General features: G+C 40.7%; 1 protein-coding gene across 1 annotated transcript; it reads left to right on the top strand.

The window, feature by feature from the left end:
* Window positions 1-5574: 5574 nt before the first annotated feature.
* Window positions 5575-8742, top strand: LOC125892359 (galactose-specific lectin nattectin-like; the record flags this gene model as incomplete). Its single annotated transcript, XM_049582330.1, has 4 exons — window positions 5575-5718; window positions 5915-6049; window positions 6802-6913; window positions 8517-8742. Coding segments are annotated over 4 exons (453 nt in total), but the record flags the coding sequence as incomplete, so codon positions are not given.
* Between the last annotated feature and the right edge of the window lie 8352 nt (window positions 8743-17094).

The raw sequence follows: 17094 nt of genomic DNA, 5'->3' as shown, positions 1-17094 counted from the left end.
AGAATCATCTTGAGTCAACACCCCTGAGAGATTTGCTCAATACAGGTGTCTGCTAGTTTACTTTTCCCAGCTGTATTCATAGAATCCACCCAGAGTCTGTTTCACACACTTTTCAGTACTGAAAGCAACCTGCAGCAACAGAGAGGAACGTACCTGTCTGAAATGTCATGCTTGTCTCTGTATGTTGCATTTCTATACCTGACAAACTAACTGTTTCAGACTGTAGGTCCGCTGACAGCAGCAGAGTCAGGGAGGTGAAGATTTGAGAGGTGTGGACAATTTAGAGTCACCAGTTAACCTAGTCCCCAACCTGCATGTCTTTGGACTGTGGGAGGAAGCCGGAGCACCCGGAGAGAACCCACACTGACACGGGGAGAACATGCAAACTCCGCACAGAAGGGCTCCCACACCCGGGATCGAACCGGCAACCCTCTTGCTGTGAGGCAAGAGTGCTAACCACCACACCACCGTGCTGCCCTAGCTTTTTGTTGATTTTTTAAATTTTTTTAAGTGCAAAATATGGCCTACTAAATAATCGGTATTGTGTGTGATAGTAATTATAAATAAGAGTAAAAGATTTGACACGATGCCATACGTCTCTGTCACTTTAAAGACATAACAACATTCATTTTGCACACCTTACTGTAATTAAAAGCTACTGCACCAAAGTCCTTACAGAAATTCTACAACTTATAAACGGTTTTGGAGGTTTGGTCATTTGAGCTGTTGCATTCTGATGAATGAATGAAAATTCTTTAAAACATGAAATGATGAGTCTCGGTAATATGTAGTCCTATAAAAAACATGAAGGTCTGAACCTAATTTCATCCTTCCAAAAGTTGTTGAGACATTCCACTCAAAGCCACAAATGTGAACCTCGTGGGGCTGTAAAATAAAAGTCAGGAGATTACCAGCGTTTTAGGGATACAAGGTCACATGGTTCATCTGGACCATGCATGTCTGCACCAATCAATGTAGTAGATGTTGAGATATTTCACAGAATTTGTGAAAATGTGGACCTGCTGGTGGCACTAGATGACCCATATGGGACAGTCCTGAGAATTCATCCTATTGGAAACATGCTATACGTTCCAATCCCCATACTACCATAGAGTATAGTATGTCAGGAAAAGATTTAGAATGTTAGTATGTACGGGGGGTGGAGCCTATCCCAGCTGACACTGGGTGAGAGGCAGGGTTCACCCTGGACAGGTCACCAGACTATCACAGGACAGACACATAGAGACAGACAACCATTCACACTCACATTCACACCTACGGACAATTTAGAGTCACCAATTAACCTGCATGTCTTTGGACTGTGGGAGGAAGCTGGAGCACCTGGAGGAAACCCACGCTGACACAGGGAGAACATGCAAACTCCACACAGAAGGGCTCCCCCACCCTGGGGAGCAACCCAGGAACCTCTTTGCTGTGAGGCAACAATGCTAACCAACCACTGCACCACTGTGCCGCCAACACTGATGTCCAGTTGAATACTAATAATTGGAATATTAAATGTTTAAATGAACAGAAAGATCACCAATGAAAAAAGTACATTAATATACAAATAAGTTGAGAGAAATACATACATAAATAATTTTACTGTATTGAATTTGTTAAAACCTACAATGTATGCAGGAAGAACTTCAAAGTTAAACTACATACATTGCAAAGCAACAACAGCAGAGCTATCCAGGTCTGGCGAGCTCAGCAAATGGTGTTTTGTTTCTATTCAAAGTAATGAATATAAGCCATTGGTGTGATGTTATTCCAATGGGCCCCAGTGCACGCTATTATGTTGGGCCCTGCGGCATGCTAGTTACTTGTCATGTGCCTTAACTAGCTACTGTATAATCTTATCCTCACATGATCAAATAGAGACTTGACACTGGATAACACCAACATTCATATCCCCCAGGATTCATCATCGCATATATGTACAGGACAAGAATACCTCAGAAAATAAGGAATTATTTGTTCAATTGAATAGTTTTTAGCATATAAGCATATATTTCATATTTTACAACATTTTTTGTTAAAGATCACTACTGGCTATTTTACAAAAGAATAAAAAAACATGATGCAGATGGGTTTCTCTTTCCAAAGGCATTTAAAGAACACAGCACCATTTGTAATAAAATGTGAGTTTTTCTTTGAACACAGGCATATTTCTAAGGTGCCAATATAACCTACTCAAAGGGTCTTCTGCCTAACATGTGGTTGGAGAACCCGCTATGGGCACCCTCACCCAATGGGCCCCAGTGTAACTGCCCTGCCTGCACTGTCTATATTTACGCCCCTGGTCATATTACTTGTTATGAGACAGTAATATGTCCCAACTGGTTGCGTACTGCATGCAGCAGTAAGTGGTTTTTAAGGGCAGCTGCATTGGCTCCTAAAAGTAAAAAAGAAAAAGCACCCCTAAATGTCTGAACTAAATTTAACTGCAAGGCAGTAAATCCATCATTTCTAACTTTCTTTGAAGAGAAGTTTTTCCTCAAGCCTCAGCCAAGAGATTACTCATTTTTGATTACAATAATCAAACAGTATGGTGTGATCAAAGAGACACGTCTCATGTGAGAAGATATATAAACTGAGGCGTTCCCTCTCAAAGACACCCTGCTACCTGCTACTGCTGCAAGTGCAACCTCACCTGATCATCACAACAAGGTAAGGCTCTCATTCCTGCCTGTCATCACTGCATCAGCTGTTCTCATTCATATCTACAGAAAAGACTTTTTATCTGTTTATTAGGAGGGGGGAAAAAATGATTCAGCATAGTATTGCAATATTTTTGTGTGGCAATATTGAACAAATACCAACGAAACTTTAGGTGGCCTACTTGAATAATAAAATCAGTGGTGTTTTTAGTCCACTAGATACATTTAGCTGCAAATACAATGATTAAAATGAGATGAACAGACTGTAAAACTTTTTTTATTAGATAACACAGATGCTGACAAAGTTTTCCTTCAGGGACATAATTTACAGTATTAAAAAGGTAATAAATCACAATATCTTTTATCACAACATGTTTAGAATCACATTCACATTGTATCATGACTTAAGGATGGTGATAATATCATATCATGGAGCCTCTGGTGTTTTCCACCCCTACTGTTCATTATTATTTTATCAACTCGTAAGCTTCGTAAGCCACACATGATCCTCGTGTCCTCGTATCTGTGTATTTTCACAAACCACTGGACCAATCAGCCTCATATTTTGTGTGCAGATTTATGATTGTATGCTCAAGGATCTCTCATGGTTGTGGTGTTTATTCACAGTTAAAAAACCTATTTTACTGACAGTTATACACTGACTGCTGACCCCTCACTCCTCTTAACCAGCCGGTGGGGGGTGGGGGGGCGCAAGTTTTCCGGTAAACTGGCATCCCTTGAAAAGTTTGGTCTTATTTTGAACTGCAGCACCTGCAGATTATTTCCAAACCTGATGTGTTATAATCCACCAAATTAGACACAATATGAAATTAATAAATACCTCCTGGCAGAGATCTGCATACTCTTCTAGTTTAATTAAGTGCTCACATCAAGGGCAAATGCCCTTTTCATATATAGTTCTTGTTCTTGTTAATCTTCCTTAATCACAAAAAAAAGAACAGTGCTGTAAAAAGAAATTTTCAAATTTTAATTTTGTCATTTAACAGTTAGACAATTTATTTATGTATCTGTGGTGCATTATTTCATTAATATATTGTGTCTTTCCACAGATGGCATCAAGTCTTCATTTGATTGCAGTCCTCTGTTTGACCAGTGGACTGTGGATTGGAGCAAATGTAAGTAATATATACATGTATTTTAGAAAGATGTTGGTGCTTTAACACCTGATCTTTAAACACTAGCATCATGTCTTCAACACATTCTGTCATTTCTATATTTTGTCTTCACAATAACTACCAGTGCAATAAAATGTAGTGAGTAAAGCTGTGGATAAAACACAGTAAAACACACAATAAAGTTGAGTTAAGTAATATTGATTTTTATTTTTTTATGTTCACAGGCGTACTATGAAGGTTGGTACTTTGGGAGGTGGATGGTTATAATACAGCAGCCAGCTCTTTGTGACTCCTGTTCAAGTTTTTTTAGTTTGCAAATTGATGGTTTTTAAGATTGCTGCTCTCCTGAGCAGACGAATAAAGCTTTATTGTCTTTATTATTATTATCTATAATATCCATAGACCTCCACTTCAGGCAGTGGAGGGCCTGAAAAATGAAGCCAACACAGAAGCAACAAAACCTGCAGTTCCTCTAATGTCCACTTGGCTCCATGAGTGAGTCAACTGTACAAAAATAACTCACCTCATCTATGTTTTATTAAGTCCTTGAATTATGCATATTTCAGGGTGGGACTGCTTGAGTGACAGGCAGTCTGCTGATAGCGCCCTCGGCTTCTCAGTCAGACCCACCTCTCACTCCTCCACAGCTCCACCCTCTCGCCCAAATATGCTCACTTCTGACTCCAAAAATTTGAGATAGCCCCTGCTGAAATGCCAAACTTAAGGCTTCAAAATGGGAGTCCACAAACCAGTGGGTGACATCACGGTGACTACATCCATTGTTTGTTTTTTTACAGTCTATGGAGACTGACTCGCTCTTGGAGCCAGCATCAATCGGCCATTAGAAGAGTTACATTTTTTGGTACCTCAGCGTTGGCTTCATTTTTATAGCCCCAGAAGTTGCTGCTTGGTAGCCTGGAAATCCAGACTCAAATCTAGAAAGATTTTGAGTCTGGCCCTCACCGATGCACCCTTCCTACCCAAGGGGTGGCACTAACTGAGGTATATTAAATACCGGCGCACACAACTGAATAGCACAATGGCCAATCAGAGCAAAAAACAAGGTGACGTATTCATTGCACTAAGCCCCATTTGTTTGCCGACCAGTGGGGCTAACTGATATATTATGCTTTTGCTGTATCCCGTCGGCAAAACGTCCTTCCTGGAAGCGAAGGCTTCTAGGGCAGTCTTCTGTTCCTCTCTCAAGGAGAAAGATAAGTGTAGTTGGCTTAGCGTTTCTGCCAAAGCTAAACTGAATGGATGCGGTCCTGGACGTGGAATGGACGTGGCTGTTTACTTTTAGACTCTTAGGGCGCAGCGTTGTCTTCATCATGTTACGCCCGCCCAGAGCCCGCCTCTGTCAGGTAGACTGATCTGATTGGTCCGATGGCGATTCAGCGGGCTCTGCACATGGGGGCCAGATCCCCGTGCAGTGCACATTTGAATTTTCTGGAGACGGGGCATCAGGATTTCCAGGTTAGCTGCTTGGTTCATTCTGACCATTAAAAGATTCCTTCTTACTGCACTTACAGCCAGTGATGGTAGATAAAATCCACTTTCCTCCTTCTGTGCAAAGATTTATTAAGTTCATTATATTAATAATTCTAAATAATGAGGCCTGGAGATTTCCTCCCATTCTTTTCACTGGACATCCTCTCAGATCAGACAGATGACTACAGCAAACAACTCTCAGTGTACATTTGAGTTTTGTATTAAGACGCTGGAATAAATCTGAACCTATGACTTAAATCATGCCAGCCAGATGAACCAATCATAGTGTTTCTATTTCTCTAATCATCTTCGACTGTGTTGTAGACGTATGCTGTGACCCCTGTAAGGTCTGCCCTCCTGGTTGGACTCTGTTTGAAGATCACTGTTATGTGTACGAGCATACTGCAAAGACCTGGGGTGATGCAGAGGTACTTTGTGGAACAATATGAGTTAGAACTGCCAAACCCATTTCATTACTACTTTAAACCAGCTCAATCTTACAACAATCATTCAGTAAAGGAAGCCAATTTCTCTTTGTGTCCTCATTTAACTCATTCCATCTCTCAATGACTTTCTCTTACTCCCTTTATCTTTTTTACCTTCACACTCCGTCTTTGTCATTAGGCTTCCTGTATTGACCAGGGTGGGAATCTGGCATCGATCCCTGACAAACGCGCGTTTGAATTCATAAAAAAGATAATCCACAGAGCGACAGGCAAACATTCTCGTGCTTGGATTGGAGGACATGATGCGCCACAGGTGAGTGACTTAACAATTAATGTGATGCAATGCAACGATCCCCTGCGAGCGTGATACTGGTTAGATATTTTGTTTTTAATTTGTTGTCTTGTTGATGAGAGTCTGACAGGACAAACCAATGATCAACAGCAACTGTTTTCTAAAGACACTTTTACTTGATACCATATAGTTAAGATGCAACGGGAAATGAGGGATGGGTCCACGGGAGGGGAATCAATTTATTGGCCAAAGTATGTCCAATGACCATTGTATTTGACTCCTGGGTCAAAGCCCGGGATGGAAACTGTGGAGCATGCTCAGAGCATCTCGGCCAGTTTGGGTCTGATTGACTGTATACATGCAGGAGGAATTCAACTCCCAATCACATTATCTGGGTGTGTTAGTCTGACTTTGAGAAATTCGATTTAATATGGTTTCAGTCAAACTAACATGTTAACATGAATTTCAAAAGTCCCATTTTAGTCAGACTAACGCAATAAATCGATTTTCTCTGATGTAATGTAAAGGTACTGACTGTGTAATAGCCCTAGACCAACAGGACACCCAGTCTGTGCATCATCTCAACACAATGAGACATTCATTTTTTGTTTCAGTTGGACAAACAAAATTATGTTCTGCCTCATTGTGTTGGAGTGATGGCTGGTGTCTCAGCTGCAGATATTTCTTCACTATCAGTAGGGTGAGATGCCAATGGAGGTAAAACTTCATTTTTGTGATTAGACTGAACTGACCCTTAAAATTTCTCCTTTCAGGAAGGCAAGTGGCTTTGGAGCGATGGTACCAAGTTTGGTTTTACATCCTGGAATGCTGGGCAGCCCGACAACTATCAACAAAAAGAACACTGCGCCGAGATAAACCCTGCGAGTATGTGCTCAGTTGTTGAACTCTTGCATGTGATTTTTCTTTTGAAGTACTCTGGAAATCAATTCTCAATATTCACCTTAGAAAATGTTATCTTTTGTAACTGATTATAACCTGATGAAGGAAAAGCAAAAAAGTTGTGGCAGATACCGCTAAAGCAGTGGTCCCCAACTGGTCCAGCCACAGGGTCCGGATTTCTCCATGGTCATTAGTTGAAAGTTGGAAGCAGGAAATGCACTTCAAAATAAATGCTCTGTGCTGGAAATCCACAGTACTTCAAAATAAAGTTTGTCATTTACAAACATGACACGTTTGTGAGTCACTTGTGGTCCATGCAGAATGGACCCGTGACCCACCAGTTGGGAGCCAATGCGCTAAAGTATTAGAGTCGGTTGTGTGTAAAGCCAAAACTATGAGTTAAGTAATCTTCCACTTCTTTGACAGAAACTGAATATTTTGGACTTTATGAGCAAAAGATCCAGTGAAATGGAATGGAATATAATCAGTGTGTTTTCTTTAGTGTTTAATCACCTGAAAGTCCTCATCTACAGAGATCGCCATGTTTACCACCATGTTTCTACAGTAGCTCAGAATGGACAAACCAAACACTGCTCTCGAGGGGCAATCACGTTTTCATGTTTTTGCGTCGGCTACCATAGTTAGCAGCCCCTCTAGTCCGAGTGAAACTGTTTAATTCAGTGTTTTTACCGGTTTTAATCCAACTCAGTCTCACTCCAAAGTTACTGAAATCCAGCACTTGGTCAGAGATTTCCGATGTCAGACACAAGTGAATAAGCCATCTTTTCACATCTGCATGATACCCTGCTGGATGCTGTCATTGTTGAACAGTGCCTGGTGACATCAGGGCGAAAGGCAGCAGGACAATAACAAATAATAACAAAAGTTAAGGCGGCGAAAATCTGAGTAAGGTGGCCGGGACAGTGCTTAATGGGTCCAACAACCACCGACCTTTACCTCGGATGATGGTGTTCGCTTCCTGTAAGACTGTAAAAACCCTGTTCTTTTACCCTAAACCCAACCACATGTGTGTGTTGGCAAAACATAACATGCATTTGCTGTTGAAGAAAAAAAATGATCAAATTGTGGTGTTGTATCGATGTAGGACATTTTTTTGAAAGAGACTGTATGTTGATGGTACATTTCCTGAGAAAAAGAAGTGTATTTTGAAAACAGACAATGCATGTAACAGGCTGAAGTTGACATGACATCCCAGAATGTCAACAACCAACGCACCCAGGGTAGCTTACATGTCGTGTGTGAACATGGAAAGTCCATGACCAAATGCCTCAGCTGCAGGTAAAATCCTCCTGAACAATGAACTCAAACAGAATCCTAACCAGAACTTGGCACATGGGAGAAGTTTAAGCTGGCTGCAATCTGCAGTCCTCACTGCTAGATGCCACTAAATTCTACACACTGCTCCTTTAATACGTCAAATTTGGCTTTAGGAAACTGGGACAACTTTTGACATTGTACAGTCTACACCAAATGATGAATGAATCAAATAATAAGTACAATATCATCATAACTAAACTAATCATTCTCTGCAGCTCTAATAGTTTGTTTGTTATCTTTTGAACTCTAGGTATGTTCAACGACCTGCCTTGCTCATTTAAGAATCCTTATGTTTGTGGCAAGCACGTGTGAAGATCCCCGTCATGTGCTGACACATCTGCCATGGTGATGTCACAACCCCACGGATGATGTCACCTCCACCAGGGTGTCAAGCCTTGATGACTTGATCAGTGCTGGAGGACCCATTGAATGAATTAATTTTGGTTGATTCAATAAACATAAATCCTGTTGAGGAATCTGTCTCACGCTCAGTATTTCAGTGTGTAATATCAATCAATCAGTCGGTCAGTCAGCTCATTAATCATCTAGTCAATCAATAAACCTGTTCATATATCTGCATATACAATGGAAAATGATAACATTTTGTATATCTGTGGCTATGAGCTTTTTTACAACCATTAAATGGCACAGACAAATCAATCCATTTAAAAGGATAGAGATAATCCATCCTGCCTGTTTCTGCTGATAGAGAGTCAGATAAACTTGACCTCATTAACTACAAGTCAGAGCAGATGGCCATGACGTGGGGTCCCACAGGGATCCGTTTTGGGACCCCTCTTGTTTAATCTCTACATGCTTCCATTAGGCCAGATCATACTAAAAAATAATGTACCCTTCCATGCAAATATACATATCGCTTTCACCAGGTGGTAAATGACCTGTAGCATGCCTGTGTCACTGTAATGAGCAAATCAATGATTGGATGCATAAATAAAAAAAAAAAAAAAATTCAACTCAACAGAGATAAGAGTGTCAGTTCCACAAGAAACCTTGGTGTTATCCTGGACTCAGATTTAAATTTCCACAGCCACATTAAATCCAAAATGCCATCTGCCTACTACCATTTAAAAAACATTGCTAGAGTCAGAGGAATACTGTCAAACCTTGAAAGGCTCACCCACGCCTTTATTTCCAGTGGAACTGCAATTGTCTGTTGCTAAGACTTTCAAAACTGTTTGGCAACTTCAGCTTATTCAAAGGTCCTGACAAAAGCTAGGAAATATAGCCCTGTTTCCACCGTCCAGCACGCCCACATTTTCACAACAAAATAGAACAGGCTGCAGTGAGAGTCTCTCTCCATGGGATATTTAAAAATAGCAGCTTTGTGCACTTAGTCCTTCTCAGGCAAGCTCAGGGGTTTAGTGTTGTCAGAGCCCATGCCAAGATGCCAAGTGAGGATTAGAATATATACAGTTCACATAATCAGGTTGAAATTAATATATATAAACGCTTGAAGATCCACTCATTACTAAAAGTGTTTGTCACATAAAAACTAAAGTGATGGTTATCAACTCATGCACTGAGTAGCATTACAAGTTAAAGCTCCACCTTAAAGTCGCTGGTTAACGCCCCGGTGAATAAAGTTGGTTTTTTTCTCAGACTCCAGCTGCTGTGAGAGGCAGCAAAACATCCTTTCATTTTATAGTTACAGTTTACTAATAAAACTCTCCATAGTATGAACAGTGGTTACATGAGCCTCAAAACCAGACACAACTCAGCCCTGAGCAGAGTGACCGTCCTCTACTGACCAATCAGAGTGCAGTGTTCACAGCTCCACCTTTTACGTAAGGTCGCTACTAGGGTTGAGATTTTCATGGTACAATAACAGTCTCAAAGGATTATAATTATCAGTCAGAATGACCCTTAAAGGGATGAAAACAGACAGAAGGGTTATTGTTGGTTAAACAAACATATTATCACTAGAATTAAAAGTTGAATTCATTAAGATAATGGAAGTAAAAAGTCTCCCCTTAGAAAATAATTACAAAAAGGGTGAGATTCCACATCCAGTTACAAACTTGCTGTGCCTAAAATGCATGTGAAAATTCTCATGTAATATGATAGTGTTCTATTTTGTCCACAAGGGGGCACTCTTAGTTGTGTGTTATTGTATCTGGCCCTCTTGGCTCTTACTGACCTGCACTCTGATGTCAGATAAATTGGGGATGCACCGATTTTAAAATTCTGGGTCAATACTGATACACATGTTTTTATATTGTTGTTTATGTTGTTTTTGTTATTTTTTCCCCATTTTGTTCCAGGGAAACAGAGAAATCTACACATTAAAAATAACTTCTCAGTAATTAAGCCCTTCACTACACTAGCTTTGAATGAGCACGCGTTTTATCATGCAAAGTTATGACACAACTTTTTATTTAATCTTTCACATGTAAAAACATCTTTTTACAAAAAACTGCTTCAAAAGGATTTTTACCAGAGGTGGGAGGAAGTCACACATGTGCAAGTCATAAGCAAGTCTCAAGTCACAACCTCCAAGTCTCAAGTAAATCCCAAGTCACTGCGGTGAAAATCAAGCAAGTCAAACTGAGCCCTTGCTCGTCAAGCAAGTCGAGTGAGGTCATTGGTCAGGTCAAACAAGTCACGAGTCGAGTCGTACTCACAAACTCATCAAAATAATATAAAGTGCACCCAGTGGTGGAATGTAACTCAACATATTTACTCAGGTACAGTCAGCACAAATCAGAGTCTGTTCTTCTCATGTCACCATCTACCTCTGCTCCGCTACATTTATCTGACAGCTTTAGTAACTAGTTACTTTACAAATTAAGATTTTACACTCAAAACACATGAAAATGTTCAAGCCCAGCTGGAACTATGAGTCAGTTTTTGAACTGACAGAAAATAAATTTGCCACTGATTATCATCTGACTCGTTTTTTTCTGCTTTTGCTTTTTATTATTTTATAATTAACTTTCATGTTGAGGTTTGAACTGTTGGTTGGACAAAACAAACATGATGAAGGTGTCATTTTGGACTCTGGGTCAGTGTGACGCTGTCTCCCACTATTTCCAGAATTTTTACAAACCAAACAATCGATCAATTACTGCAGAAAATAATCAGCAGATTAACCCTTAATGAAAATAACCAGTAGTCAATAGTTCAAAATGAGCTCCACCACAACTCCAACAGTAAAATCCTGCTGTGACATGAATGACTCAGAATACCTGATGGGATCAGATACAGTCGCAGACTACACCAGTCACAGGGGACATTTTACAGTACTTTTACTTGTAACACTTTAAGCACATTTTTCTGTTTATACTTACACACTTTTACTGACGTAACATTGTAAATGCAGGAATGTCACTTGTAACAGAGTATTTCTACAGGGTGGTATTGGTTACTTTTTCCGACATTTAAGGATGTAAATACTTCCTGTCCTGCTCCCAGCCCTCTGATCACAGTGAAAGATTCCACTCGAAAAACACACCTGCTGCTGTCAGAACAGCTGAGATAATAACACACTGTCAAAATCCCCAAATGCAAGCTGAGCAGGAAGGGGAGGCCAAAAACAGTCACTGGGGAAACTATGTGATGGTGTGGCGATGGCCCTTTTCTTTTTTTTCTTTTTTTGAAACTGTCAAATTTTGAAATAAAAAAGTCATCTTGCTCAAAATATTGAAGAAATATGTCATCTTTAACTTCATGCCTTTTGGAGATCAGTTCATCTTCTACTCACTTAACTATTCACAGTCAAGTATTTTTGATCAGGGGTGCCCAAACGTTTGCATGCCACTGTACTGTTTTCTGTTTCAGAGCTGAGAACACTACAACAGAAATAAGCTCATTTTGGTATTGAAAAAAGCAAAAGCAAAGCCTAAACCAGTCACCCATTCATCATCTGTGGAGCAGCTGCAGACTTTTTTACTCCATCACTGGCATCTCAAGTTTGAGACTGAGTAATGCATCATAAATATTGACTGAACTTTCCGCAACCATGGAAATCAAATATTGGAATTCTTAACTTTGGTGGCGCTCCAATTTCAGGACAGCACTGCTACTGGCCTGTTGGCTCATGCTGATCCTTTTGTCCTAAATTCAACAGAACCAACTTAATTCAACACCCCTGAGGGATTTATTCAAGTCTGCCGATTACCTTTCCAGCTGTATTCACAGAATCCACCCTGGGTCTGTTTAACAGGATTTTCAGTACGTAACATTTACCTGCAGAAACAGAGGCTATGAAATGTGTGATCAAACAAAAATGGATTATAATAGAGGTTTGGGAAGTGATGGTTACAGTGTTTAAGAGGATGGGGTGAACATTTTAGCTCTTGGTTGATGTTGTATGGGTCTGATTATGGATATTGTGTGTAATTGTAAAAATAGTAAGAGATTTGTTTTGTTTATATGACAGCAATTATCAGCTGATGGCAGATCAGATGAAAACATGGTGACTTTTATCTTCCATATTCTCACACTTCCCTTAATCAATATCCACCAACATACAGAGGAGCATCTCTTTGGAACTACCTCCTGTCTTTTCTATATATGTATGTTCAAATAAGAGCAGGCTTTACTGTACATCAGCTGTCTTCAAGCTGCGTACATTTTGCACTGCAAAACATTTAATTCACATTCACTCTCAGCACATAATGGTGATGTTAATGAGTTCACACAATAAAACATTCAAAAGTGCTGAGCTTTTGACCCTGAGCATCATTCCTGGAACTGCTTGGCTTCTTCCAACTTAAAAGCCTCTGCACCAAACTCCCCTCAGAAAACCTGAGTAAATCTTACAACATTTTGGCGCTTTGATCATGTGAGCGTTTTTGTTCTGTGAGACAATATAAAATCCAAATGTTTGGATGGAAAATCTATAAAACATAAAATGATGAGACTCACTCATATGTAGTCTTAGGCCCCGATCACACACAAAGAGTTTCAGCAGCTGGAGGCGGCTTTTGTAATTATCTTTTAATGATAATGAAACTCACTGTTTTTGCTACACGCCTCGTGTTTCTGCGCTCTAGGTGCCTGTGTCTTCTATCGTCCTAAATTTGTTTCAAGTGACTAGTGACATAAAAATAATAGTTAGCATGTTAGCCGTTAGCCTAGATACAGCCGGGGCGCATAGTAGCGTCAGACCTGTTAAAACGTAAGTGAACGGGGAACCTTCAAGTGCAAAGTTAGTCCACTAAACAAACTTTTTCTCCGCAATGACCGCCTCATATCGTTAGGATAAATGTCAGAGAACATATAGAAAACGACATGTAAACGTGTTGTCTTACCTTACCGGTGTGCTGCCATGTTTGTTTACCATTTAGCTCTGCTTTCCAAAGCACGGCCGAAAGAACAAGCAGCGATCTCATATCGTGCCTGAAATCTCGTGAGAACAAGCAGCAATAGCTGGAAGGCAGAACCGGACAGTAGCCTGAAAAGTTCATTCATTTATTTTATGAAAGATTTATAGAATAATGGCTGACTTTTTGCCAGACTTCGACTTTGTGGAGGAGGAATCTGATTTTGCAGAGTTTGATGGCCGCCCTTATTTATTTGAGCCAGAATACACTGACGAAGAGCTTTGTGAAATTGAAGAATGGAGGAGGAGAGAGAGAGAGAGGTGCAACAGGTAGAGGACGAGAGAGGAGGAATGGCTGCTGCAAGGCTGCGTAGCTCTGGAGATGAAAATTCAAAATAAGATGGAACATAATACAGGTTACAACTGGTATCATCATAATATTATGCTGAAACGTTTCCTTTCGTATCTGTCAAACAATTCCCATTTGTTTCAAGGTAATACTGCACAAATTGTATGTTAGGATGGATGTGAATGTTAGGATGATATACAGTAAAGGGCCATAGGCTGGAATCAAACCCATGGCCACTGCAGCAAGGACAGTGCCTTTACACATAGGACGCCCACTCTAACCGCTGAGCTGCTGATTACCAGTTTTATTTTCCGTAGCCACTTATCCTCTTGGGGGTCGTGGGAGGTGGAGCCTATCCCAGCTGACATTGGGTGAGGGGACGCCAGACTATCACAGGGCTGACACATAGAGACAGACAACCATTCACACCTATGAACAATTTACAGTCATTAATTAACCTGCATGTCTTTGGACTGTGGGAGGAAGCAGGTTCAAACCAGGAAGCCTCTTATTGTGAGCTAGTCTGAGTGGGCGGAAGTTTGCTGCATAGATCAGCCTCTCATTGGGCGGAACGAGCCACCCGCTGAAGTCTTGCCCTACCACCTCCGGTTGTGTAGCAGTTTTCAACCGTTTTCAACACGTCCTTTACTAACTTTTGCGGTGTTTGATCTTGCGGGGATGTAGCCATTTTTCTACCATGGTTCGCGTCCTGTAAGTGATATTTTTGTGGGCGTGTTACACCAAAACCTGTTTCCCCCCGGCAATATTTCTGCAAGCGCACTGTTGCTGTGGCACCGCCCAGAACGATTGTGATTGGTTGAAAGAAATACAAGCAGCCGGGGCGTTTTTTTCTCCAATCTCAAAGTGAGGGTCGGCGCAGCCAGACCTTTCTTTTCTTGAGAAAGGTCTGGTGAGCGAGACTAATCGTGAGGCAACAATGCTAACCACTGCACCACCTTTACGCCCTTTCCAGCTTCAAGCTCCAACAATTTTCATGTGACGTTGAAGGTATTAAACATATAGTAGCCCATAATTTTGTGATTATTATCATTATTATTATTACATATAGAGTGTTGCACTTTTCTGTCCATCACTCAGCGTCATATCTCAGGAACAGAAGGGGAGGCATTTGGTCAGATACTGAATTGGTGACTCTAATCTTGTATAGATCTTTCTGTGTGTGAAGCATCCATGTTTTCACTGACATGGATGTTGAAAAAATTTCAGAGCTGATGATTTTATAGCTGAAGAAGACCTCAGGAAACTTCGCTGGATCAAACACAGTATTTAATAAAGACCCAACTGAGGAGAATCACAGTTAAATATACAGAGTGTAACACAGTGTGTCCTCGCCCAGTTCTTGCATTTAACCTAAACAGTATTCTCTTGCCAGTCATTCCATGTTCCTAAATAAGGTAAGTCTGTCCCGATCTATGGTTTTAGGAAGTTTCTATTGGTTACTGACTTCAAACAACAAACACGCTCACCTGGCTCGCTCTAAATTACCTCGACTGTCTCTTACAAAATAGACATTTCTAAAATGAGACTCTCGTCTGTTGAGCCTGGAGCACAGGGCAATCTCCCTTAAACTTGGAAGCTATGGCAATGGAGCCAGCCAACAATGGCCGCGTTTCCCAGTTAAGAGCGATCTTAAGACTTAAGAGCACAGTTAAGAACGTCTTAGTTAAGAAGGGTCGCTAAGATAAGAGTGTTTCCCAGATGCGTTCTTAATGCCCTTCTTAGGATCGCTCTTTAAGACGCTCTTAACAGGAGCTGTCCACTACTGCGCTGCTGAAACTAAATCAATCAATGTCAGGCAAATCGATCACCCACCACTTCATCAGCACATAAGTCACACACAGCGCTGCTACCTAACACACTAATTCCCTGCTGCTCGTGTGTAAATGTGTTCTAATAATTCTAATGAAAAACTAAGTCGATAAATATTTGTTAATGACCTATTTTCATGACGAAAACAAGACCACAACTAAACAAGAAGTAGTCTTGGTAAGAGAATCATGAGGAAATGTATTAATCAAGAAAACACAGACGCCTTGCTGAGGCCGGTGCCGTCTCCCACCACCTCCAGGAAGCTCCCCACTGCGTAAAAATGCAGCGCAGCCGGGCACTGCACCTCCAGGCTGAGGGTGAAATTGCACCGGGTTGCCCTCCAGATGTGTGGAGACACTAGCTGATGAGGCGTTGTATCTCACACTTGTTATTCCTCCTTATTTCGGTGCATAACTTGTGCCACAGCTTTGAGCGCACACAGGGTCTTCATAAAACATATAGATTCAAGATTCAAAGTGTTTATTGTCATATGCACAGTAAGGACACGCGTGTCCCTGCAGAATGAAATTCCTTCTATTCTGTCACCAATTAATGCTAAACAATATAAATCTGAAGTATAAAATAGATCAAAATATATACACTGTGCACTGTTTCAACATCTCCTTGCTTAGTGTAATATTAATTTGCCTGACGCGGCTGGATCTGTGAGCGTTTGGTCGCTAAGAAGACTGTTAAGAGTGGGTCAGCTCGATCCTACAACTCCTTCTTAGTGAAAGATCTTCTTGAGCTAAGAGCGATCTGGGAAACGCGGCCCTTATCTGGGCAGCTCTACTCCCTCCGCCACAACTGGGAGACAATAGATGGAGCGCATACATACCAAAGGTCATGTAGCCTGACCTCGAGTCCTCTTTTAGGCCTCCTGCTGACCTGACTGTCACTTTAAGCATAACTATCACCCATCTCCTTTCCTGACCACAGCTAAAGGCTGTAACCCAACAAAATTTCTTCACAGATATAAACTGCAGGAGAAACTTGAATGGTGCACAGAGGCGTATAACCGTAGGGCTGTAATTCTAGTGTTTTATTTGTACTGATAAATATTATCACTGTTCAATTATTAGTCTAAGTCTTTTTATCCCAACTCTTAATAGTGTCTGCCAAATTCATGACTCTTGTTGCGTCTGTTTTGTACATGTTGGCATGTGGTTTTATGTTTATGCTCTGTAAAGTGACCTTAGGTGTTTGGAAAGATGCCTAATAAATAAAATGTATTGTAATTATTTTGTTACTAATTTTCTTGGAAGAGCGTCTCAGTTTTTCCTCAAGTTTGAGCCAAGACATTACTAATTATTCATTACAATAATTAAACATTACATTGTGATCAAACAAAGACAAACCACAGGT

The sequence above is a fragment of the Epinephelus fuscoguttatus genome, linkage group LG7 (assembly GCF_011397635.1).
Source record: "Epinephelus fuscoguttatus linkage group LG7, E.fuscoguttatus.final_Chr_v1".
Taxonomy (NCBI): domain Eukaryota; kingdom Metazoa; phylum Chordata; class Actinopteri; order Perciformes; family Serranidae; genus Epinephelus; species Epinephelus fuscoguttatus.
This window is presented reverse-complemented; position numbering and strand designations above follow the sequence as displayed.